General features: G+C 44.2%; 2 protein-coding genes across 2 annotated transcripts in view; one reads left to right on the top strand and one right to left on the bottom strand.

The window, feature by feature from the left end:
- MYRF (myelin regulatory factor) overlaps positions 1–10619 on the top strand; it is a 188662-nt gene extending 178043 nt beyond the window's left edge. The window contains exons 20-28 of the mRNA XM_015410369.1: positions 1752–1832; positions 2582–2670; positions 3106–3264; positions 4621–4914; positions 5974–6058; positions 7984–8058; positions 8177–8282; positions 9497–9571; positions 10533–10619. Of these exons, the coding sequence (XP_015265855.1) occupies positions 1752–1832; positions 2582–2670; positions 3106–3264; positions 4621–4914; positions 5974–6058; positions 7984–8058; positions 8177–8282; positions 9497–9571; positions 10533–10619 (1051 nt within the window). The remainder of the gene's footprint in view (positions 1–1751; positions 1833–2581; positions 2671–3105; positions 3265–4620; positions 4915–5973; positions 6059–7983; positions 8059–8176; positions 8283–9496; positions 9572–10532) is intronic.
- A 6553-nt stretch (positions 10620–17172) lies between these two features.
- On the bottom strand, positions 17173–22840 carry TMEM258 (transmembrane protein 258). Its single transcript, XM_015410371.1, has 4 exons — positions 22732–22840; positions 22459–22568; positions 20227–20376; positions 17173–17325 (listed from the first exon to the last, which is right to left on the bottom strand). The coding sequence occupies exons 1-3, from the start codon at positions 22732–22734 to the stop codon at positions 20250–20252; spliced, it is 240 nt and encodes a 79-aa protein (XP_015265857.1). The 5' UTR covers positions 22735–22840; the 3' UTR covers positions 17173–17325; positions 20227–20249.
- Between the last annotated feature and the right edge of the window lie 3264 nt (positions 22841–26104).

A 26104-nucleotide genomic window follows, 5' to 3' on the forward strand; every position in this document is an offset into this window, starting at 1 on the left:
CCCTTACCACAATGGAGCCTCTCAGTTGTTTTGTCTCCCTTAATACAGACCCTGTTTGAACCTAAGGCTACTTGTGAGTTGTCTTTCTTGTTTTAGAAGGATGCATTTTAGTAACGATTACCTCTGCCCCGGAGGGTGGGGGAGTCGAAAGCACTCTGGTGTGATGCCCCATTTATTAGATTTCATTCTGATAAGGTTGTGTTATGACCCAGTTTAGAATTCCGCCCTAAGGCACTTTCAAAATTTCACCTTTCACACGATATTGTTCTGCCTATTTTCTTCCCAACTCCTTCCTCTGCTGTGGAACAATCACTGCATACATTAGATGTTAGGAGGGCTTTATTATTTTATTTGGATCGCACTTCACACTTCTGGAAAACAGCCCAAGTATTCATTTCTTTTTCGGGGTCCAAGAAGGGACAGGGTGTCTCTGCACAGTCCTTATCTAAATGGATAATATCAGCCATTAGGCTGTCTTATGAGGCAGCACATCTACCATGCCCCTTTCCGCTCTGTGCTCATTCCACCAGGGCTCAAGCATCATCTTCAGCATTCCAGGCAGTGGTGGACATCTTAGATATCTGCAGGGCTGTGACATGGTCCTCTCCACTGACTTTGATCAGACATTATTTGATTGATGTTAATTCTCAGGCAGATGCAGCTGTGGGAAAAGCAGTTTTACATTCTTTGTTTAAATAAATTCTGATATAGCCCACACCTGCTTCCAGTGTTTATAGTTTGCTAATCTCCCATGTGGGACTGCACAGAAGACACGCTGATGAATACATGCTTGCAGTTACCTGTAACTGATGTTCATCAAGTGTCTTCTGTGCAGGCACACATCCCTCCCTCCTTCCCTGCTCTTCCTATGGTGGCAGGCAAGGGCTGAGGGAATAATGCCTCCCCCCCCATCATGTGACCGAATGGGCAGGAAAAACAAGATAGAGCTCTCCTGTACGAGGGGAGGGGAGCACTCACATTTGATATTTCTAGAAGCTCTTAGAACTTTCTCCTGTGGCAGGCCTGCCTTCAGGCAATCCCATGTGTGCCTGTACAGAAGACACTCAATGAACATCAGTTACAGGTAAGTGCAACCATGTTTTCTCCCTTTCTCACAATACAAGAACTCGTGGGCACTCAATGAAATTGCTGAGCAGTTGGGTTAGAACGGATAAAAGGAAGTACTTCTTCACCCAAAGAGTGACTAACACATGGAATTCGCTGCCACAGGAAGTGGCGGCAGCTACAAGCATGGACGGCTTCAAGAGGGAATTGGATAAACATATGGAGCAGAGCCACAAGGTATAGATAGGAACTCTTGGTCTGGGGCAAGTGATACTTAGTATTCCTGGTGCTTGGGGGGGGGCAACAGTGGGAGGGCTCCTAGTGTCCTGGCCCCACTGCTGGACCTCCTGAAGGCACCTGGTATTTCTGGCCACTGTGTGACACAGAGTGTTGGACTGGATGGGCCATTGGCCCAATCCAATATTGGCTTCTCTTATGTTCTTATGTGCTTACAAGTGTTAGACACTTTGGACCATTGTTGGAATATTCATTACTAAATAACTGATAACACTCTTTGTCTTCCCCCTTTCTCTTCCCTTGTTTTCTTTATGTTGCATTTGTTTCTTTTTCTTGATCTTCTCAATGTTCTTCCTGTCCTCTTTACTCATCCCGATTTTCTTCTTTATGGTTTCTCTTGTATCTGTTTTCCATGCGCCCTCCCCCTCTTTCTTCATTCTGTCTCATAGTTCTTTTGCTGTGTCTTCCATTTGTCTCCTGGCTTTTTTCCAGCACAGGGGTCCTGGCATCCCAGTTGCTCTCTGTCCACGGTATGATGTTTCTTCTTCAGTATACTGTTGATATTAAATATTGCACCCTTTCTGACCTGTTTTTTAGTGTCCCCATGCCATCTTCTCCTAAACAAAGAGGGCAAGCAAACTGTGAAGAGTCAAAATAAAGGCTTAAATGGACATCCTGGAGCCAAACCAGGACATACAAGTCTGATCATACAAGACTTAACAGCTCAATTATCAGAAATAGGTCACAATAATTTCAGTGGAACTTGCTTCCCAGTAAATAGTCTTAGGAATTTCTGTCTTTGTGGCTGTCAGCAAAAGTCACCATGCAAGCTCTACGTCAGTAGCAGCAAGGGCTCCAGCAAATCAAGCTTCACCAGGTTTGGGGGTTTCCTCCTTCCTGCACTACAACAGTCCGTGAATTGGGGAAGAGGGATTTGCAGCAGCAGCCATGGGTATAACAGCTGTGGGAACTCTCTCTTCTGACAACGTCTCAGTCCTCGGCTTCCAGGAGTGGGATTTCTAGTGGCCTCCAGAAATGTATCTGTATTTGTGGAAGTCTTAAGAGTCACAATTGACTCCAGTCTGTCCCACCAGCCTTTCTGCTTTCCATTTTGTTGACTGCCTTTATCTTCATGCTCGCAACATGCTCACTCCTTCTGGTTCCACACTTGACCCTGTGCACAGTCTCCTGCCCATTCCATTGCTTTTTGTTGCTGCATATGCCATGTTTTTATTTATTTCAAAATGTCATGCCCAGATTTTTTTTTTTTGCATTTTAGATCCAATCAGAATATTGATAAGAATCAGCTTCTGTATTCGACTGCTGCCTCATCAGATGCACCTGGTGACGATCCCCCTCCACAGCATGGTAGGTATGAGTAGCAGCAGCCATTGTGAAGGGGTATCTAAGTGCACAGCCTCTGAGTTGACCATCTTAATCCAATGAGTTCCCCTACTAATGTATGGGGGGGGGGGAGGATGTCAATGTCTATGAAAAGGTCATGTAATTTTTGCCTTGGCCATTTCATACTAGAACAAGCTGACAGCACACCTATGTAGAAAAAACTGAGCATTCCTCATCCTGGGCAACTTCTGCTCACTATGAACAGGTGAAAGGCCAGTTTCAGACACACCTTCTTCCATGGGCAGATTCAGACTATAAAGGGGGAAAGTTTGTATGGAATGAGAAAAATAAGATGTGAAGTGGTTGTATGAAATATGTTGTTAATGCCTGAGATTGTGGGATACTTCTTCAGTTCTTGGCTGTTCAACTTACCTAACACCAATGCTTTTTATCTTACAGCCACAACACATGTGCCAGATTCTCTCTATGGCTTGCCTGTCCATAGCATAGTAGTGTGTTTCACCCCTCCTTGCTTCTCCATGTGCTGTTCTGTTCCCAGCAATGTGTCTTCTGCCGCAGCTTCAGAGACTACCACCACTATCACCACCAATCGGATGGGTAAGGACCATTAAACCCCAAACATTAGTGAGGGATTGGGTTCTGTCACTCTGTGTGTGTCTTGCAACATCTTCCAGAACTGACATGTATCTGCCACTTTTGTTCTCTCCTGTGTCCTCCAGTATAGCTATTGAGAACTGTCTAGCTATCCAGATGTTTGTTGTTAAAAGCTTCTCACGTACCTTACACCCCAGAGGGACCCTGGTAAGACAAAATGTGTGGGAGCAGAACAGTACACCCTTTCCCAGTATTTCTTAAATACTGTGGAACATTTGAAGGGTGTCATGTGTGTGTGATAGTCTCAGAGTAAGCCATCTAAACTTACTAAACAAGCACTTTACCCAAGTGTATACAACCTTTTTGATGCAAGAACAGCAGCCACTTTAGTCTGATGCAACAAAAAGACCGAGAAACCAGCGCTATGCTAGGGATTATTAGGAAGGGAATTGAAAACAAATTAGCCAATATCATAATGCCCCTGTATAAATCAGTGGTGCAACCTCATTTCGAGTACACCACACCTCAAAAAGGATATTATAGCATTGGGGAAAGTGCAGACAAGAGTTGGAACACTTTCCCTATGAAGAAAGGTTAAAACCCTTGGGGCTCTTTAGCTTGGAGAAATGATGGGTGAGGGCTGACACGATCGAGGTTTATAAGATTATGCATGGGATAGAGCAGGTCGAGAAAAAAGTACTTTTCTCCCTTTCTCACAATACAAGAACTTGTGGGCACTCAATGAAATTGCAGAGCAGTCGGGTTAGAACGGATAAAAGGGAGTCCTTCTTCACCCAAAGAGTGATTAACATATGGAATTCACTGCCACAGGAGGTGGTAGTGGCTACAAGCATGGACAGCTTCAAGCGGAAATTAGATAAGCATATGGAGCAGAGGTCCATCAGTGGCTATTAGCCACAAGGTATAGATAGGAACTGTCAGGCTGGGCCAAGTGATGCTCTGTATTCTTGGTGCTTGGGGGGCGGGCAACAGTGGGAGGGCTTCTAGTGTCCCCTGGCCCCACCGGTGGACCTCCTAATGGCACCTGGTATTTTTTGCCACTGTGTGACACAGAATGTTGGACTGGATGGGCCATTGGCCTGATCCAACACTGGCTTCTCTTATGGTCTTATGACCTTTTTGAAGCCAACAACTTGATTTTAGCATGAGCTCACATATTGTAGGCAAGAGCCTGCATCCTATACATGGACAAAAAGGACCATGAAGATCAGCTATCTGGCTAGTATATTTACCTCCTCCCCCCTTTATACTTTGCCTTTCTTGCTGAGACTCAAGGAGGACTTGTGTGCCTGTGACTTTCTCATCTTCTTGGTTTCATGTTTGCCTTTCCCCTTACAGAACAGAGCCTTGTGTCACTCCTGCCAGTGACCAACATCAGAGCCAAATCTAGAGGAGTCACAGGCAAGGCAGCTTCTCATACAAAGTGGCCAAAGATGTCTGAGAGACTGCGGGGCTTTGGTGGCCCCAATGCCAGCCCATCTTCCCCCTTCACCCACATTCAGAGCAAGTCCAAGTACATCTCCAACCTCCCTCTGACACACAACAGCTTCCCACCGGGGCAGGCACGGCAGCAGCGTAGCATCAGTCAACGAGGCCCTGAGGAGCCCAGAACAGGGAGTGCCAGCCAGGATGGTAAGTGTTCCCTCTTTCCCTGCCCTTTCATACTTAGATCTTTATGCAACCATGTGTTCTCTAATGGGCTCTTTGGCCTTGCTCAGCTGCCTCCCCAACCCGTGCTTTAGCTGTGTCGGCTCTTCTTATTGCTTCCTCGTCCAGATATGTCCATTCTCCCCAGTGTTGCTAACCACTGTACTTCTTCTTGAGGCCAAATCTAAACCTCAGCGGAACTCTCTAAACCACTCCCGTTTTTCCTTCCTGTGAGATTGTTCACAGAAATCAAATGTCAAATCTTGTTTGGGATGAGTCCCCTATGCTAACTGAAGTAGTACTGCACAAGCTTGCACTTGGCCTAATTTAAAGCCCTGGGGATGATGGCCACATACACACTCCCAGATAAGGAGCTGTTGAGAAACAGGTTGTGGACTTCTTCTGGAGCCTTGAGTTATCTGATCTCCTCTCGGTTGTGTGGGAAAGAGCATAGGTTACATCATCCATGCTTCTTCATGTTCAAAAAGTTGTCAGTGCCCATCTATTCTTCTCTTGGTCAAAGGAAAACTTCACGAGAATATGAACATGTATCTGAATCAGAATTGGGGGCGGCAGCACCCAAACCACCCCGAGACGATAAAAGCAAGAAGACGGGAAGGAAAGGCAGAAAATAACTCAAACTTCAGAAGAAATGTTTATATTACACTATATAATCTTGCATGGTCAATAATTTTTTTTTTGCATATCGATATAACAGTATAGAATGTTTATTCTTAACTTGAATAAGAGAAAAGCTTTGACTTAAGATATTAATTACTAGCATATATGGTCGTCGTTTAGCTGTAATTTTAGTTAGTGTGTAGTTTTGAAGAATGTATGTAGAAAATAAAATAAAAATTATATTAAAAAAAAAAAGAATATGAACATGTAATCCCAGTGTAAGCAACAAAGCTTGGTAGGAAGGAACAGACGTCAAATTACATTCAGTCTTTCCCGAAGTCCTCAGAACACCTGGGGCTTTGCCTTAGCTCCTGGGCAGAGACCTTTCCTCACGGAGAGTTTTTTCCCCCCCATCCATAGGAGTGGCTCTTGTATTGCAGTCTGTTTCACTGCTGGAGACGAATGTGGCCATCACACCCCAGAACTGTGCTGCTGGTGATGAATGCAGGTGAGCATGAGCAGCAGTGTGGTGTCCCGCCAATAGCCTCTGTTAAGATGACTGCTTCTTGAAGACTAGAATCCTTTAAAAAAAATATGGTCATCTTGGTAGTGTAAAAACTGCTGGTGGTCTTTCCAAGAGGTCACATCATGACAATGTATATATATCATTTTTATGGCAGGTGATTAAAATCTTCATTCAAAGTGACCGAGGGCCAGAGAGTTCAGACTGGAACAAATGGCCTATGAGGCAGAGGCTGGAGATTAAAAACTGATTGGAGACAGGGTTGCCGCTTGGACTGCCTGCTTTGTATGCAGGAAATCCCCAGTTCAGCCCCAAGCATTTCCAGTTAATTTGTTTACTCAGTGGGGCTTCTAGTTTAAAGCAACTTGATATGTTCTCTTAGTTTCGGCAGTTCTTAAGGAAAAATATCCTAGGATCTCACTGGATTGAACTGGAATTATTTCTGCTAGTGGCTTGGATCCACAGGAAATTTCCATAAACAGAAAGAATTTCCATCTGCACAGCATGACTTTTTTGCCTCCCTCTTCCATGGCAATCCAAATGCCCCTCGAAATGCTGCTTCTAGAGGACAGGGCCCCCAGAAACAGCATGAGGGAGGAGTCAGATGTCTGCCATGTGAGGGAGGAATTCACACACACACCTGTCGAAAACCTCTGTGGGATTCGAGCCATTATCTTTGATTCCCTAAATAACCTGGGGGGATGTTATAAGTAGGCTTTAAACTTTGCCTTAGGCCGTTAATCACAGGAGTCAGAATTCCTTCTGCAAACTGTGAACAGAGTGTTCAAGTCTTAGTTCTTTTTCCTTGGGGACCTATGATATCACCGGGGGGGGGGAGTATTCCCCGCGGCTCCTGGGTGCCCAGCCCGCTGAAGCAGCAGGAGCCCTGCATGGAGGAAGAGAAGGAGGTGGCCGCAGGTGAGCCCAGCAGGCGGGGCCGCCCAGCCCTCCAAGGCTTCTCACTCCCACCAGCAGCCATGGCGGCAAACTCTGTGCAGCTCCCAGCCACCGGGCCCGCCAAGGCTCCCCCCGACACCGTCAGTGGCGGCGAGCCCAGCCGCCAGTTTCCAGTGGTAAGTGCATTCTCTGCACATGCGCAGGTGTCATGATCTGTGCAGGACTGGGAGCAAGGCCTAGTGTGGTCTGGTCCCAGGAGAGACCTGTTGGCAGTAGAAAGCAGACAGCCTACAATCCCCATAATGCTTAGAGTGGGTTATAGCCAATCAGAGTGCAGTGATTCTGTGAGGAGAGTCTGTCTTAAGCTGTTAAATGTGGAAAATGGGGGTCTTTCCTCACACCTAGCTAAACTGAAGGGGACTGTGTTCTTTCGTCTCATCTGCTGTCTGGTCTCACAGAGGGGACAGGCTGGTCTGGTGAGAGAAAAATATCCCTCACTGGAGTGAGTACAGGTAGCGTAGCCTGGCAGGCTGTGGGCCTGGAAGTAGCAGCCAGTTAGGAGTAATAGGTAGCTGCATTAGATTCTGTTACAGCTTTTAAAGAACCTTGTCTTGTGTTCCTTGCCCCAGTACTGTAATAATAAACCCTTTCTGTTTAATAGTTCTCTGCCTTGGTCATCACGCTTATATTTCTCGGCTACAAAGGGGCAATTTGAACGGGCTTGGGAAGGTACCCTGGGCCTTCTCAAGGGTCCCGAATTCCAGGGTGGTGGTGGCAGAAGGTGGCAACCCGCCAGGGCCATGACAGCAGGGAATGCATTTTGGGGGGGATTTAAGTATCCCCGATATAGTTTTTCCAACATTTCAGATTTTTCTGCACACCTGGGGAGTGCCCCAAGTGTGCAAGAAAATCTGTTTACCTTCAATGTCCTGCCGATGTGCGGATTTAGATATCTGCACAGAGGGGGCATCTTGGCGATTAGATATATAGATGTTCTGTTTCTGTCTATATAGGATGGGAAACATTACCTACCGCATCCCCATCAGCAAGTTTACTGCCGTGAACACAAACCTTACCTTGGAGATGAAGTGAGTAAGGATTCTTGGGAAAGCATGGACTGTGGGGAAAATTAAGAAGTGTCAGTGTCAAAACTGCTCACCTCGTTGTCTTAAGCTGGAAGTCTTCTGTTCCCTTTTCTCTCTCTAGTGCATCCTCTACTGTGTCTGGCTATCTTTGCGGTCTCATCTCCAGCAACCCATGTCATCACACCATAGAGAACGTGGGCAGCTTCACTGATACAACAGACACCCAGGTAGGGTCACCAACAACATGGCCCTTATGTTTAATTGTATAATCTTGGAGAAATACATGTGTAGCCAGTGTATTTATTTTGTGAGTCTCCTAGGGAAGGGTTCTGTAGAGACAGATCAGGAAGTGGGCAATACCAGCAAAAGTTCTTAATAAAATGCGAGGTTGGATCCAACCAGCTATTCTACTGGTGAAAACAGAACTGCCAAAAAAATTCAGTCCTGGGGATCATGGAACTTACTGTCAAACTCGGAGCCTCATTTGCCATGGATTTTGTGTGTTCCAGTTTCATGACTTGTTTCTCGGCGTGGGGGGGGGGGTAGATCTGAGAGAGAATGAGTGTGTGAGAAACTGCTCTGCTTAACTGCTTGGGAACTGTTTTCTTAAGAGACCTCCTGAATGAGAAGTATGTGGAACGACCCTGAATGCTTGTCTTGGCTAGCCAGCCTGTCATGGATAATATAGCTGTAAGTTCACAGGTGGAGGGTGGGGGAGAGGGCTAACAGTGTTCACTAGGTTTCAGCGGGCTGAATGGATGGATTGATTGGACGGGTCACGGGGGGGGGGGGGGGGGCTTGTTTGAATCATGTATAATTCCAGAACTGGTGCCGAAGAAGTTCTGACACGACAGGTCTTAGCTTGACACATGCATATCTCTCAGTAAACAAATCCCTATCTAGAGAGTGTTGTTGAGAGTAAGTTTGTTGAAGAGTCTGACACTTACACATACAAAAGCCATGTGGACAGGAGCTGGAATAAAAAATGGAGTTCAGTCAATAAGCTGGCTAGATCCAACCTACTCTCAAGAAGGTAGAGCAATCCTGCAAGAGAAGAGACCATGCTATGTCACCCACGAAGGGTGTTTGTTATGGTGGACAAGGAAAACAACAACTCATTCTATCAGTGAACTGAATATTCTCATATTCAGCAAGATTTTAATTCCTCTGTGTCTCTGTTCTCCATTATCTCTGTCCTTTTATTTATTCCCCTTTTTATTTTATTTCCCTTTTATTGTTTTCATTCTTTCCAAGTGGGAGGCACCCCTACTGGGAACAGAAGCTGGAATAATGCACTTTGTGGTCTGTTTCCCTCTTAGGGAAAGGATCAGAAAGTGAATGTGCAGATTCCATCTGGTACCAGCCAAGGAAACCAGTAGGTGTTAACTGCAGTAGCTTCTGTTTCAGTGAAAGTGTGGTTTCTTCTTCTTCTTCTCTGTAGGGAACAACATACCGTTGGCCTGTGATGATGATGCCATTCCAGGAATTCACTTACCACTTCCGATTTGCCAGGCCTGTGAGTATAACAACACATATTTTGCCATGCATGCTGGACTCATTTCATCTTTCAGGAGATAGGAGCAATTCTGAGTCAACAGAGTAATTAGTACTTAAATCACCACACTGTGCCAAGCTTGAATTCTGATTGCTAGCCAGTGGAGCACAGAACTGAGAACTCGGGAGCCAAGTAGGAGTAGATGAGTGTGCAGATAAAAGCCACATCTGGAAACAGACACTGGGATGCTGTGAACAGACTCTTACTCCATCCTGCCTATTGGTGGATGAATAAAAAGGGGTTAAGTGGTGGATAAATAAAATCGCATTGAAGGTGGTACTTCTAAGCCGTGTTGCAGTGAACATTTGTTTTAGTCCTAATATACAGTAGGGCAAATGCCATATCAAAATGGATTAATAAAAATAGTGATCCCCAGTATGTCTGATGGATTTAATTTTTTCCTCAGATATTGACCTTTATCTATGGCCTCATGAGTGTAGATTCCCACATACACACAGGGCAGTTTAACCTCTACAGAACAATGGCATCACCATGCATACATGTGCCCCTGCTCAAAGCAAGATAAATCTGAAACTAAGCCTGGACACGATGGATCCCTCAGGACTTTCCTTGTTGAAGTTGGGGCCATTGCTGCAGGTTTGATTGAACTACCCCCACCCATCAACGGGGACACAGTCTTAGACTCCAGAAACGTAGGGGATATTTTAGTTTAGGCATCGGTTCACTTTCTGCTTGCTTTTGAATTCAAACTCCGGTTCTGTCTGCTTTTCCTACAGAAGCCTTTTAATTGAATACCCTACAAAACTATCCAAGCACTTGCTCTAACCCTCCCCTCTTCCTGGGGACACAGTGTACCTTTGGTTGGTGCTACTTACAACTATGTCATTTTATTGACTGTAAAGATGAGTCATCCTTCTGTGGAAGTTTCCCTTGAATGTTGACTTTTGTTCTCTCACCACAGGGCCAAGCTAACTGTAGTACTGCTGTGGAGCAAAGGGGCTCTCTCTTCACTGACTATTACTTCCAGTTCTACTGGCTCTGTGAGTGAGTCTTCATTGAACCACTTCCCTTTCAATAGGAGCTGAAAGACCCTTTGGACTGAATGTTCTCTTCTAACGAACCTCAAGCCCTGTCCTGGAGCCTCTGAACTGCAGGCCCCTTCCCCTTGGGGCTGTGAGCTGGTTTGCTTCTTTCTAGGGATGGCTTAAACACTAGAATCCCATGCAACCTTTGGGGAACACAGAATTTTGCCACTAGCAAAACTTTGAAACATTGAGGCATATGGTATTTTTTTTTCTGGACATGCCAGTTGCATGTACGACAAAGGCCTTTAATGGGCTATTGGCATTCCTTCCTTTTTCTCCTTATTACACTGGATTTGACTGTGCTACACTGGATTGTGCCTGAATCTCTTTGCACACTTCAGAACTTCAGAATGCAGCTTACCTGGGAACTGATTTCAATACCCAGAGTGCCAGTGAAGTAGATAGATATTTCTCATTGATGCTGGGACCCCAGTTCTCAGGCCAAAAACACTGGAATTCTTACTATGGAGAATCTTATACAAGTCATACACTGGAGTGTCTGGCTAACAGTTAGCTGCTTCTCTCTAAATTTATGCTCTGCAGAGTTTCTGATTACTCTGGAACACGTTACTGCCGATAAATTTCAAACAGCAGCAACAACTGGGAAGCAACAGGATTTCCCTCTGGCTTTCTGCTTTGCCATATATATTACACGCCAGGGAGAACAGACCTGAAGAACCTCACAAAAGCAATTCTGCAGATCTCAAGCAGGCAGCTTGCTTCTACTGTGCCTTCTTTTTCAGGGTTAGAGGAAGATGCTTCTAAGGAAGCTAGCTCCAAGTCTACTGGAGAAAATCAGCCTCTGGGCTTTGCCACTGAACTCTGTTCTGATGTCGTAAAACACACTGGATGATCATTCCATGCATTGGAAGCATCAACTATGCATTCATCCCAAGGGTCTGTGACAAAGAGCACATGGCAAAGCCTGAGCTTGACATATAGCTCCTGGTGCCAGAGGCTGAAGAGGAAGAGGCTCCTGGAAGAGTTTTACTCTATGCTGACAAGAAACAGACTGAAAAATCTTTTTGATCCCCAAGGGGTCTCTGCCAGGCAGCGGGCAGAATGCTGTTTTCACTCCAAGCCTTGGGGTGCCTTGGAATTCTGAGTGTATTTTGAGTAACTTACTGTTACAGGGTCTTAACTTGCTAAACCACTGATATATTCTTTCCCCAAAAAATCATCAGCTCTCTTGATTATTGAAGTACTTCTGTCTTATAGGAAACCAAAGTGGGCTGGTGCTGAGCACTAGCCTGCACCTGGACTCTGTGTCAGGTGCTAGAAGGAGGCTAAGACACGGCAGATGTACAAGCACCATCCTGTGTATCAGGCGTCTGCCCTCCGTGCAAAGTCAGGCTCTGATTCTTCATAAAATGGGCTATCTAGACTTTTGGCTGAGATCAGCTGTAGGGAGAAGGAAGGTGAGGGGGTGGAGAAGGAAAACATAGGAAGCAAGTCAGCAACTTGCGACTACTGCTCTGATCCTAAATCAAATTATAAAACAGAATCCACAGATGTGTAAGTATTCCTGCCTTTGGCTATAGTCTAAACCCAGCTTTATACCAGATCATAGTCGTGCTAGAGGTAAATGTGTTAACGTATTGGACCGGGAGAATTGATTTTGTTTAAAAAGTGCAGTGGTGCCTGGATGGAGATGTAATTTTATTAATATTAATTAAATTCCCAAAACCATTACCAGTTCAAGCTATTGTTGCTTCTAGAGTACATCTGTATTACAACATTAAACTGGTTTTTCCCTCTTCCCCAATGAGCCTGGGAGCCATAGTTCTGTGATGGAAGTTAGGGATCTCTAACAAAGAATTCTCAACAGCCTTACCAGTCTAGAATTCTCAGGATTCTTGGGAGGTGGGCATGATACGTCAAGTGGTGTAAAACAGATATAGCTTTGTAACATACAAGTTACATTAGTTTTTGTTCGTGCCATCTGTAATGCTGCATAAGCATACACATAAGGAAACAGACGGTTGACACTATGGCATGAGCATTCATTGAGAGCAGCAAAGGTGGGAAGGGAACATTGGGAAGATAAATACCCAACTGGGTCTAGAGAATGAGGCTCCAAAGCGTGTAAAGGTGCAATTACTAGCACTCACCACTGGCTGGTACTGTTGCTCAGAGGAAATGAGCAGTCTGATCAGTTTATTATGTAAAGGTTCAAGGTTTTGAACTCAGAACCTAACAAAGGTTAGTAAAATGTGAAAAAGAGGGCCAATATTAAAAACTAAATGTAAAAAATATATAGAAAAGGCTACATGTATTTATTAAGTACAAATTTAAACCATATACAAGGGCCCATTCACATCAACTATATAAATAACATAGCAATACACACGGGCTTTAAAAACCTGACCTGACGAGTTTCGGCCTGCATAGGCCTATCTCAGAGGTCAAAAAATTGAGTGGCAAGATGGCTATAAAAATATAATGCAATCATGTAGACACAATCAGAATGGATACAAAATATAAATTCAATATAAACCAGAAAACAAGTTTCTGTAAAAGATAAAAAATAGGAAATTAAATTTTACTAACCTTTGTTAGGTTCTGAATTTTAGTGTTAAGGTTCAGTTTTTTGCCCTTTCTGTCCCTGCTCAAGGTTTTGAACACCATTTAAACTGGAATGTATAATCAATGGATATCATTTAAAGCAGGATAGAAAGGAGAGCCATTTTCATTTGAATGATAAATGCAGGACTCATGAAAGCCAATTTAAATGTCACTTATGAAAATGGCCTTGTAGGCAAATAACAAATGAGAAATGCAAAACAGCCTGCCACCAACAGTAATTTTAAATAGACAAGGGCCTCTTCCACTCTCACTTTTCCCAGCCACCTGCTGCGGCCTCTGCTTTTCTCTCTACTCAGTCTGTTCTTCTCTCCTTTCTATTTTCTCCATGATCTCTAGCAACCTCCATTTGGGGACCATAAACATAATTTCCTGTTCTGTTCTTCATCCTACTCCTAAATTGTCCTGGTATTGCCTGTGAATGGTAAACTCATCTTAGAAAAAGGAAAACTCTTTATTTTGAACATTCCTGTGTGAATTGCTTTGGAATCTTTATACCTTCTCCCCCACTCCAATTAATTGTTCCTATTTTTAGTCTCAGAATAAGAGAGATAAAATAGGTAATGGTAGATGTCTCTTTCTTTCTTTTCAGCACTTACTGAAACAGGCCAAAAATTTATCCAGTCAGGCATGTTTTTAGTTGTGTCTAGTACAAGATCAATTAAAGGAAATGTTTGAGGAACCACAGTCAAGTTTTGGACTGTCTACCTGCCAGTGGTGTGTGTGTGTGTGTGTCAGGGTGAATTCCTTTAACCTTAATCTCTTTTGAGATAAACCTACCAAGTAGCTAAGACTTCAAGGTTATTCCTGCATGACATGTCAAGGTTCTGTTCCAAATGGTTATGTGACTAGTTTATGAAGTCTGCTGTGCCACCCAATTAATTCCACTGTCCTCATCTGTTATTGCGGTTGGTCTGACACAGACTTGTCAGATCTTATTTTGCATACAGCCATCACTGATGGATATTCTCCTGTGCATCACCAGCACACGTGCCTTCTACAGTACAACTCTGGTTCAAACTATAGTTTTCTCCTCCTAGGTTTTTGATAATCTAATACTGAATATCTGTTCACTGGACATACATCCAACATCCAAACTTGAGCTCTCCATCCTCAAGCAGTGAAAGTGGCTAAGCAGAAAAAAACCTTTGCTTCCCCCTCTGGAGTCTTGTATGCCAGTCACCTTTTGTTTTCAAACAAGCTGCACCCAGCTGCAGTACCCCTCGTTCCTATGTCTCCCAATAACACAGTAAGTTTGGGAACGAACAAGAGGAACACATGGTGCAGATCTTCCCCGTCCCAACATTAACTCACTTCCCTGAATGTGAACACCGATGTGGAAGGGCAGCTGCCTGAGCTTCCCTGCCATGGCACGGCATTGCCCCAGTAACAAGACAAGTAAAGCTGCACTGGCTTCTGTGCTGTTAAGAGTTGTGTGACCACGGAATCATAATGATGGGGGGGGGGCTTTTCATCAGAATGTTCATCCTCTCAGCAAGACATGATTTAGTGGTGGAGGGAAGGATAAAGCTCTCCTTCCAAGCAGGAGGTTTAGAAGTCTCCCCAACGATGGGCTGGCAGAAAATAACCCAGAGACCAGCGGTGAAGAACCACTGGATTAAAAAAAACAACAATCTAGTGAGGACATTCACATTTTGACCTGACTATCCCGTTGCCTGCTCCCCAGTTCATAGGAAAATCTAACCAACCAACCACAATGTGTTACCTTTCTAGATCAGAGTGAGGGCAGCAGGATATTGTGACATCCAGAGTAAATGTTCCAATCACTTTTCTTCTCCCAGTTTATTAGGTGGAATCAGATAAAAGGGCTGTACATAAGTCAAACATTTTCATTGGTAAATTTACATCATTTTTATATCTGAGAATCTGACATGCCTAATCCATGATAACAGTAGTGCTCTTTACATCAGTTTTAATTGACTTATTGTTTTAAAATTGTACAACTACTTAATGTACCTATATAGCACCTTTTTATCCCAAAGTGCTTCACGGGGGGGGGGGGGGGGGGAAGGGGGACAGAGACAAGTGGAGTTTCATAGTAAACTATTAACTGTGTCTTAATTGGTCTCAAGAGGGTATCTGAGCTGGACTGACCAGCTGTAGTGTCTTCACCTTTTTGCCTTTCTCGAGATGTGTTCTCATTAGCATCATATTATTCTCCCAAAATGCAACAGTGAAAGGTTAACAACTGGACCTTCTGTCTGACGGAGGGAGCTCTTGAGTTAGTGCTTCTGGCTTAGCAGGAAGTTTTCTTTCCTTGGAACTGGAACATGAAGCTCTGTCTTTCTAGACATGTCAGGGGACAAGAAGGAAAAGCAAGGGTGGATATAAAGCCAGGTTTTAGAGCGTGGCTTTTCTGGGGGGTTGGGAATATTCTTGAAGGAAAATTCCAAAGCCTTTCTTGTCTTTGTTATTAAAGCTTAAAGCCTGTAAATAAAGATATGTACTGCCACTGTGGGCCTTAAGGAAGATAAAGCACTAATCTGTTCTGTTTAAATGTTGCTGTCACAGCTTTAATCTGTACATTGCCCACAATTTCGTAGTCCTATACTTAGTATTATTTTAAATGATGTTTTACAGTCTTGCTTTGGTGGAGGATGCTTAGCTAAGCCTTTTCTCATACTGCTTTTCTGATTTATATTTATATTCCGGAGTGCTGGGTTTCAGTGTTCCTGTATTTTTTTTTTTGCTTACCTAGACTTTTATTCTAAGATATGTACCTATATAAATAAATATAAGTCTACTACTTTGTATCCAAGATTGGCTCGTGGCTTCTTCCTCAGTCTTGCAAGACAATTACCATTTTTCCCCTTAAGTCACAATAAACTCCAGGGACATTAAGACACGATGGACTAAAAGCCCTAATATTTCAATGGGGTAGGAACTCAAGCCTATGCTTTTCTTGCAAGGGGGGGGGGGGTTCCTTTTTAAAAACACATAGGATTGTAGTATTCAGTGCAACTTTGTTTGGAAAGGGCCCATAATGTCTGTCCCTCTGCAAAATAACCTAGAGTATTTTTAGCTACCAAAGGCCTTATCCAAGTCTAAACAAAACTTTATTCTTCATCCCTCTGGACATTTCACTACAGTAAATGTTTCATATGTTGGCAGCTCCTCAAATACTACCATACGTGTACCAGAAAGGCATTAAAATCTTTTATCTTCAAAATTTGTTTACTGCTTCAGCCCACCCCCCCTACTTTGGGACTTATAAAGCAAAGAAGTTTTAATTATAATCACTACCAACTGAAAGTTTCACAGTTGAACTGACTCGAGCTGTCAGGTGCTTACTGCCCCCCCCCCACCATACCACTGATCAGCTGTGCAGGTGGTGATTTAAAAGGCCGCGATGCATTCTGGCCTTTACATCCCTGTCTGCTGCACACTCAAATCAGGGCAGGGACCAAGGGATATTGGCCACGGTGCTTCTTATGAGTCAGTGTTGCCGATGGCGGAAAGTCAGAGCCACCACCTCCTCTCCCTTGAGGACAGACAGCAGCAAGTCCACACGCTGGTTAACCACACGCTGGTTAACCACGTATCAGATAATGCAGCTTTTACTGTATTGAGCTGCTGCTAACGTTTTGCTGCTTGCTAAAACAGCAACAGCTACAATGTATATGAAATAGAAACGTATGCACAATAATTCATGTTATTTATGCATAAAAGTTAAAACTAAATATAGCACATATGTTCAGTGGGGGCTGTAGCCAAACTTTACCTGGAACAAATACATTGCTGCCTTTGATTTGATGGTCAGTATCCATACCTGAAGTACTCCACTTTTAGGCTGCTGCTAAGAAGGGACCTGTACAACACTCTGCAGACACAGACACAGGAAGTTGACTTCATTCTTGAAGTGTGATCATCACAGTACTAAAGGGATCCCAAAGAACAAAAAGGAGCGCAAACTTCAGCACATCACACAGCCAACTTTATTAGAGCTCGATGTTAGGGCCCTTTGGATTACAAACGTGTGTCAGGGTTATATACTCCTCCCCTGTGATGAGCCACATTAAGTACAAAAATAGAAAAAGGAGCTTCAGTAAGGCTTCTACCCGGGACCTGAAAAGAAAAAAAAGATCAAATCCTCTAAACATACGATTACAGCACAACTTACTAACACTCTGCTGTTGTAGCCAAAAAAGTGAGGGAACACCCATCTCAGAAGCCAGACAAGGCTGTCGTAAGTTGGGGGGTTCTGTGCTCTAGTTAGTTGCTGGCTGTTGTTTTCATGAACGATACTTCCCCTTCTTCCTTTATCTTCATTATGCAGACTGCCATACCTTAATGGCAAAAGGCTGACAAAAACATTTTGTGTGTGTGTGCGCTTGTGTGTATACACACACACCCCCTCAGAGTCAGCAGTAATTAGATAAAGCTGGGCAAGGAATAGCAAGTGTATTTTATAATGCACTTCATCCTCCATTTTTTTGCTCTCTGATTTTCAACTTGGGGGAATTTAAACCCTGCACACCTCACACATTCATGCAAATCGTTTCAGCTGGTGGTGAGACAAAAACACTGTAGTAAGAATTTCGTCTGGGTCTACTGTTCAGAAACATGTTTAGGATGCATTTTTAGTGAAGACTTGGTAACATGTTTTTTTAGCCATAATCTGAATATGCAGAATCAAAATACTCAAACTGAATCCTCACATGAAGACCTAGGAGATTTGAATTAAACTCCAATGGCGAGATTCAATGAAGACCTAGGAGATTTGAATTAAACTCCAATGGCGAGATTCAATCAGGAACTATGTTAATCTGTCCTGTATCATTCCAAACAACAGATTCCTACACAGACTTATGGCAGAATGACACAGGCTTTCTTTCCAAATCCAAAGTATAATAGCTTGGATGGGGGGGGGATCTTTTTAAAGTAGTGTTATTTGGATTTTGGATCGCCAAGCACTTGGGAAGAAGTAAACTAAGCCAAAAGGAATGGAAGGGACACTGCGGATGAATGTGAGAGCAGCAAAAAACTACAGCAACACCAGCCGTTAATAAAAGCGACTTCAGCCTCCAGTTCAAAACCAGTCCATTTAGCTCCTCTTCCTCCTGCTTCCCATAACATTTCAGTGCATCAGTTATGTTACGAATATTCCAGAGGCATCATGAAGACTAAGGCTTTCATTGTGACAAACTTATTCTATGGGTCTCATTTCATAGGATAGCATCACCCTTAATATTGTAGAAGTTGCCTGTGAGCCCAAATTTGACATTACAGAGGAATGTTTTAACAACACACCTACATATGAATCTGCTCAAGGCAACAGATATGGCATTATTACACTAAAGATTAACTGAAGAATCAGACAGGCTGGAATAGTTTCAATTCAGATTTAGGACAAACCAACCCAGGGGTTACAACTATTGGCCTTGTTCCCGTTATCTGCCCTATGAGATTGACACCTTAAATAGTTATGAAAGAATCAAAGAAGTTGCCAACTCAGATGATCAGATACACACAGAGCTAACTCCTAATGAAATTCTTGGCTTATGGAGCTAAAGTAGACAGTGGCAACATATAGGGGCATAGTGATCCCACACTTAGGAGGCCTGCAAACCTTTATATGCAGGATTCCAAATTATCCCAACTGTAAGCAAAAAGTGAGCTGTTAGGTGAAAACACTGCTAAACTGTAATGGCAGAAAGACTGTTAAATAGCAGAGGACCAAATATTTTCCTGTGGGAAATTTGTCGCACAAATACTGGAGCACTGTTTTCCTTGAAGATCCTTCCCACAAGAATTCACACACTGTCAAGTCCACAAGAGTTGTCAGGGTAGACAGCCTTTGTTTTGTTCCTCAAAGTCACATTTTCCATAGAATGTATGTTCATCCTTGCCACAGAATAAGCCACACTCTATTCTCAGTAGCCATTAAGATCCCATTTTGAAGACAAGTACACTGCGACAAAGTCAGCAGTAATCAGTGGCCAAATATTTAGGAATTTTCAAAGTTTTCTGGAATTTCTGCATATATTAACTCCTGTATGTTATGCAGTTATAGGTTTGATAATGCTAACTCACCTTCCCTTGAACAGTTCATCTAGCATATTTTATTATGATACTTTTCATGCACTCATTTTTGGGGATGCTGAGTTTCTAAAAAAAAATCCCCCACTTTTGTTCCCTCCATCAGCATGTATGCAAGGTAGAACAAGGTCCAAAAGGCACTTGTTTGGTAGCGCAGAAGAACTCCAAGAAAAAGTATCTTGATAATACAATCATATTCAAGTACATTCAAATTAAGTAGAAGGGGGGGAGGTTACCAACTTTTCAACCAAAAATGCCTCCTTTTCTTTCAGCAAATCTGTCCCAAATTCAATAGCTATTATAATGGAAATAAACCCAAAACGCAACCCACTCTCTTGCCAAACCAACCCAGTAGTATTTTATCTGGACGCTGCATCATGACAACAACAGTGTCACCCTGGTCCCTCTCATTGGAACAGCTACTTGTGCCTGGAGTTATTTGTTTTCTAGCAAACCAGCACACATCTTCTGGCATGATGTAATACAGCATTAGGGGAAGAGCCTGCTTCTATAAGCAAGGAGAGCTACTGCTCGTATTTGATAGAGGAATGGATACACTTATTGTAAAGTAACAGTGATGTGAGCTCTATATTAGTTTAGAGCATAGGATTGGAACTCAACAGACTCCAGTGGTTTTCTAGATTTGAAGCGTCTCCTTACACTTCAAGGAAGCAAAGACCTGTAAACTGCAGAGGAAGAATAATATCCATTTGGAATGCACTTTTTCTATTAGGTGTCCCTTCTCAAAAAGAAAAGAGACCCATGCTGCTCTGCAGTGTCAGAAATTATTCTAATGCTATTGAAGATATGCAGCTCCTGCAAAAACTTTATAAATATAAAATAGAATAAAGTGTATTTAATGACTACTAAACAGCCTCACAGTAACTATGAAATGTGTATTCTACCTCTCCATCCTAGTTTTCTTACCTGAAACAGCTCCTGCTTTACTGTCACACATAGATACCAACCCACAGTAGTAGGAAGAGTACGCCAAAACCCATGAATAGTGAAGCCACCAGGGAAATAAGCAGTTCCTTGTAGATGTCCCGTGTGTACTTGGTGGAGGTTACTTCATAGCTGAAATACTCATTAAAGCCATAACCAAACAGCTCAGATCAGAGAAAGTCCAGGAAAAGCACACTGGGATAAAAAGGATCTTTTTAAAGATACCATGCCATGTTCTAACAGAATTGCCATCTTTTTATTTTCCTTGCCACTTGGCCCTTCATCATATGATTAAGCAAATGAAGCTTTTCCTGACAAGCACAATGAAAATTCAACAACCTGCTTAACTATATTTATTTATTTCATTAGATTTATAGCCTGCCCTCCCCACATTGTAGGCTCAGGGACGGTGACAACATATATGTTCTGTGTTTCATCCTAAAGGAGCAAATGTCGGAATAAAAAAGGAATTAAAGAGTGTCAACTTTATCCTTCAACAATAAAAACCAACAGTTCTTACACGCCTATCCTCCAGATTCAACGGATCTAGCAACAGATCAGAGCCCATGTGGAAGGGCGGGATATAAGCCTAATAAATAAATAAATAAATAAATAAAATTATTTGCTCAAGCATATTTCACCACTTCAAGGAACTGCTTGCCTAACCTCGAACACATGTCCTTCATCAATGACTTCTAACTACGCTACCAGTACAGGAAGCTTTTTTGGGGGGTGTCCCCAAACATGAAGAACAAAATCTGCCACCAATGGGCCTTAAATTTATGATTTTGCTGTCTTAGCTGTGGTAGGAGACACTCCAAGTGTTATCTGTTCCAATCTGGGATTAAACTGGGGGCAGAAGCTTCCAGGAAGAGCTTGTTCTTGGCACCACCATAATCCAAACTGCTAGAACTGCCCAGGACAACAGTGAGGAAGGAGGGAAACTTCATCAACATTTTAATTTTATAATTTTATTTCTATCAATTGTATTTTAGATGTTTTTAAAGTTGTAAATTGCCCAGAGTGAGCGATTCATTTGTTTAATAAATTTGTTTAATAAGACAAATAAATAAATTGCAGGTGAGCAATTCATAAGTTTAATAAGATAAATTGTTTTTAATATTTCATTTTTAATATTTTATAGTTATTATTTTAACTACTGTACACCAGTTTGAAAGCATCTACTGAAAAGTGTTGTCATCAACAGAATTTTGGCCACAAAGTTTCTATGTATTCTTGACACCATTCAGGTAAGCAAGGGGAGGATACAATGAGCATGAACTCTCTCCTTCTTGGTTCCCAGGGGGAAAAAATGGGGAGACTATAATCACCAGTGTTCCCTCTAAGATGAGTTAGTGTGAGCTAGCTCACAGTTCTTTAGCCTCCGGTTCACACATTTTCGTCTCAGCTCAGGAAGGAGGGCTCCAGAGCAAACTAATTTATGCAGCAGCCAAATCGCTCGCTCACAACTTTAGTGCCAGTACCTCACAAAGTGGAATTTTTGCTCACAAGACTCCACAGTTTAGAGGGAACTCTGATAATCACCACCATTTATACTGGGGAAATTGCAAAGCGAAAGAGCCAGATTATTTTTGATGGCTCCAAGGTGCGAACATGCACCTTCGTGAGCGTATTTACAAGGAAATCAGACACAGCAAAATCAGCGAACAAACACATTTCCGGACTGCAGAACGCCAGACTTTCCGCAAAATCGTCCCTCGCTGTTGCGCAGCCCTTCTACGGACAGCTGACCGAAGTGGAACAGATTGTTAAGCTAAACCGAAAAGCTGAGAAGCCCGCTCAGGACGCGGGGGGGGGGGGGTTGAGGCCTACCCCCCAACGGCCGAACTAGCCCTGGCCTCCCTACCAATGCTCCCTCTAAGCTGTGGCGTCTTGTGAGCAGAAATTCTACTTTGTGAGCCACTGGCATTGAAGTTGTGAGCGAGCCATTTGGCTGCTGCATACATTAGTCTGCTCTGGAGCCACATCCTTCCTGAGCTGAGACAAAAATGTGTGAGCCGGAGGCTAAAAAACTGTGAGCTGGCTCACACTGACTCAGCGCCCCCCCCCTCGCTCGCCGCTCCCAGGCCGCCGAGGAGGAGGAGGAGGAGGGTCTTGGCTCCCGGGGCCGCGCCGCTGAGGGAGGGGCTTGGGGGGGTTGGGGGCGAGCCCTGAGCCCGAGCCCGGCCGGCGCCGCAGGGCGGAGGAGGATACACGAAGAACCAGGCGGTGAAGAACATGCCGATGGCCAGGAGCACCACGGTGAGGTGGGGGAACACGGCCGGGTTCACCGGGCTGGTGTACCTGCTCATCGTCTCGAGCTCCTGGAGGAAACCGGGAGGAAGGCGGGGGGCGGTTAAGGACCCCGGAGGGGGGGGGAGGGGGGCAACGGCCGGGGGGAGCCCCGCCGCGACCCCGGGGACACGGGCGACCAGACACGGGGTGGGGGCCTCCCTTCCCTTCCCTTCCCGCCCCTCTCTCTCTCACCATGCCCCGTCGGCTGCGACGGCTCCCTCGGTGACGGGTCTAACGGAAGGACACGTCCCCTCCTTGGGCCGACGCCCCCGGAACTGCGTCCGCCCCACTCCCGCCCCGCCTCAGGAGCGCGTGCTCAAAGCCTCCTGGGAAGTGTAGTCCACTCGGGCCGGGCGCGAGAAAGACGGGGGGGCGGGGCGGCGAACTACATCTCCCACGGAGCAGGCTACCCTCGGCCCGTCCTTCTCGCGGGCTTTGGCGCGGGATTTCGGAAGGCGCCAAAGCAAGGAGGCGGAGGAGGGGAGAGGCGGTTTCGGCGGCCTGAGGGGAGGAGAGCGAGCGGGCGAGCGAGCGAGGAGAGCCCTGTAAGGAGAGCGGGTGGCGGGGCCAGGCGGGAACTGGGGGAGGGCGGCGGGCTGGCTGGCTGGCTGGCGTGGGTCTGACCGAGGAGCGTGGCTGCTGCTGCTCCTGTGCTCTTTCGGAAGGCGGGTGGCGTGGGAAGGGAGGGGACGCCAGAAGAGACCCCGCGTGGCTCCCTCTCTTCTCTTCTCCATGGCGAACGACTCTGAGCTGAGTCGGGGTGAGCCCGCTCACGGTTCTTTAGCCTCCGGCTCACGCTCAGTCACGCAGCGGCCCGGTCCCTCGCTCGCAACTTCAACGCCGGCAGCTCGCCGAGGAGGGTTTTTGCTCCCCAGCGGAGAGGGAGCCTCGGTGAGGAGGACCAGTGTTCCCCCTAAGCTGAGTCGGCGTGAGCCAGCTCCCACAGCTTTTTAGCCTCTGGCTCACACTCAGGCAGGAGGGCTCCGGAGAGCAAACTGATTGATGCAGCAGCCCAAGCGCTGGCTCACAATTTCCCAGCAGCTCACCAAGTAGGATTATTGCTCACGAGCAGTGTTCCCTCTAAGCTGAGTGAGTGTGAACTAGCTCACAGTTCTTTAGCCTCCGGCTCATACATTTCTGTCTTAGCTCATGAAGGAGGGCTCCAGAGTAATGTAATTTATGCAGTAGCCAAGTCGCTCGCTCACAACTTTGATGCCAGTCGTTCACAAAGTGGAATTTTTGCTCACAGGACTCCATGGCTTAGAGGGAACATTGCTCACGAGACTCCACAGCTTAGAGCAGGGGTGTCAAACTCATTTGTTAATAGGAGGGCCGGATCTGACATAAATGAGACCTTGTTGGGCTGGGCCACACGTGTCATAAACGGTCATGCCAGGGAGCGGAGATATAAAGGGTACAAAGATGAAGGGATTTTTGTTAACTTCAAATAAAAACATGCTTAAAACATCAGCACTCCTGCAATATTTTGTTTATTTAACAGCATCTGATAACTGACACCTCTTGGTCTGAATTATTGCATCAAAATGTCTGTGCTGTTGCAATCTTGAGTATGCTGTTCAGGTGTGTATCCATAAGCTGCAAACCTACGATGATGCAGCAGCAGAACTGGAAAAAGAAGCAGAAGACTACGGGCCTGGTAGAAGCCCTCCAGAGGACTGATCCAGCCCCCGGGCCGCATGTTTGACACCCCTGGCTTAGAGGGAGCATTGGTTGGGTTAACCTCTCACTCCCTACCAGACTTACGGCCATTGGTACTTCCCAGCTAAAAATTCTCATATAACTGCTCACAGTAATGTAAAATCAGGTATGAATAACAATTAAAATAAATACATTGAAAGCTCATGAAGACTTACAGGGGATCTCCCTACCCCCCCCCCCCCAATCTGTGTCACACTGCAGCATTCTGTGCTCTCAGTGGTAAAATCTCAGCTGGCATTATTGAGTGTAAATGCTAGGGGTGAAGGCGAATCCTTATGCAGAGAATGAATGCTGTAGGAGTTGTCTTTATATTACATAAGAATTGCCCAAACCCATTTTAGAAAATGTTACACCTCAAGTTTTACTGGATTTGGAACACTGAAATTGATATGCTTACACCAAGTATCAATCTCCTTTATTAAATTCTTATTAAAAGTCTGTAGCATTTTCCCCCACTTAATTTGGAGAGATACAAGGAGGCCAGGAAAGTTATTTTCAAGTTTACCAGAAAAAAATAAAGACAGTGGTTATCCGTCTAGATGATTCTGCCCCTTCCTTTTTGAAGAAATCTTTTTTATAAGTGCAGATCCTAACAATAGTTGCCCAACTATCTGGTGATCTCTAACTCTGTCAGATTTGCTTCTTTACTAAACCAAATATGATTACCAGTGCAATACTAAGGACACTTTCCTGAGAGTGAAAAAATGGGGTGAAAAAGTTTCTGATGCTGTATTTTTCTGTGGAAATTTTCTGTGGAAATACAGTCTTTTTTCTGTATTGTTAGGGCTCTTGTGTGGCAATGTGATCATGCTAGGTGGGCTAAATGTGGAGCCTGAAGCAGGGACAATCCCCAGTGCTTGTACATGTTATATTTGGCTTCTTTGCTACTCTTATTTACGTTTGAATCAGAATGTTTTTTAATTCAGATTTTTACGGAAAACCCAGTCTGCCCCTGTGACACTGCCAGCCTTTAATTAACCTTTCCCACAGTATTGTGCCCAAGCTTTAAGGCTTCTTCATTGGGCTTTGTGGTTCTGAGAATAAGACTCTGGGTTAACAATAAACAAGATATAACTTTATTGGTAAAAGAAGTGTATTGGTTACAAGAGGTTTTGTTAAGTTGCTCAGTAAAATCTTGCCCTTTTTACTCAGGTCTCTGTCAGCCTTTCCCCCTTTCACACTCTTAAAATACTCTGAGTATATTAGATTTTGCCTAATATGCCCCCTTAAGTATATGTTCTTCTTCCGTTAGAATCTTAATGCCTTTCACAGCATTTCTATATGATTCTAGTTAGAAGACGACTTCTCAGACTCTGTGTAGATTGACTACAACTGACAGCTTCAGACTTCAAACTGAACATTCTGCCCTCTCTCTCCACACACACACACTTCCTAGCTCTCAGTCTCCAACCAATCACCTCACTCACTTATCTCCCTCTTTCACTCCCCCCCTCCAATCTGTGTGCTCTTCTGACACCAACCATTTAAAGAAACACACACATATAACTTGAAATCATTACAGCCCCATTGCCTAGACTTGAGTAGAAGTCCCTGGTAGTCTGGTTTAGGATTTCTCTGTTTTTCCACCTAAATAAGTATTCTATTCTGTATGGAGAAATTTTCTCCCATAACTTTCTATAATGCAGTTGATAGGAATTTTATCTATGGTTCAGTACATATTTAAATTGACCTAAGCAATGTCAGTTATCAACCTAGTAATTTAAAATTAATAATGTTAATACTGATGAAAAGATATACCACATCTAACAACAGAACAGTTTTGTCACTTAAAATCTTCTGTGGTTTTGCTTCCCAGGTTTCTCCCGTGCCGTGTCACCTCCAGTTT

Source organism: Gekko japonicus, unplaced genomic scaffold, assembly GCF_001447785.1.
Source record: "Gekko japonicus isolate JY-2015 unplaced genomic scaffold, Gekko_japonicus_V1.1 scaffold1737, whole genome shotgun sequence".
In the NCBI taxonomy this organism is placed as follows: domain Eukaryota; kingdom Metazoa; phylum Chordata; class Lepidosauria; order Squamata; family Gekkonidae; genus Gekko; species Gekko japonicus.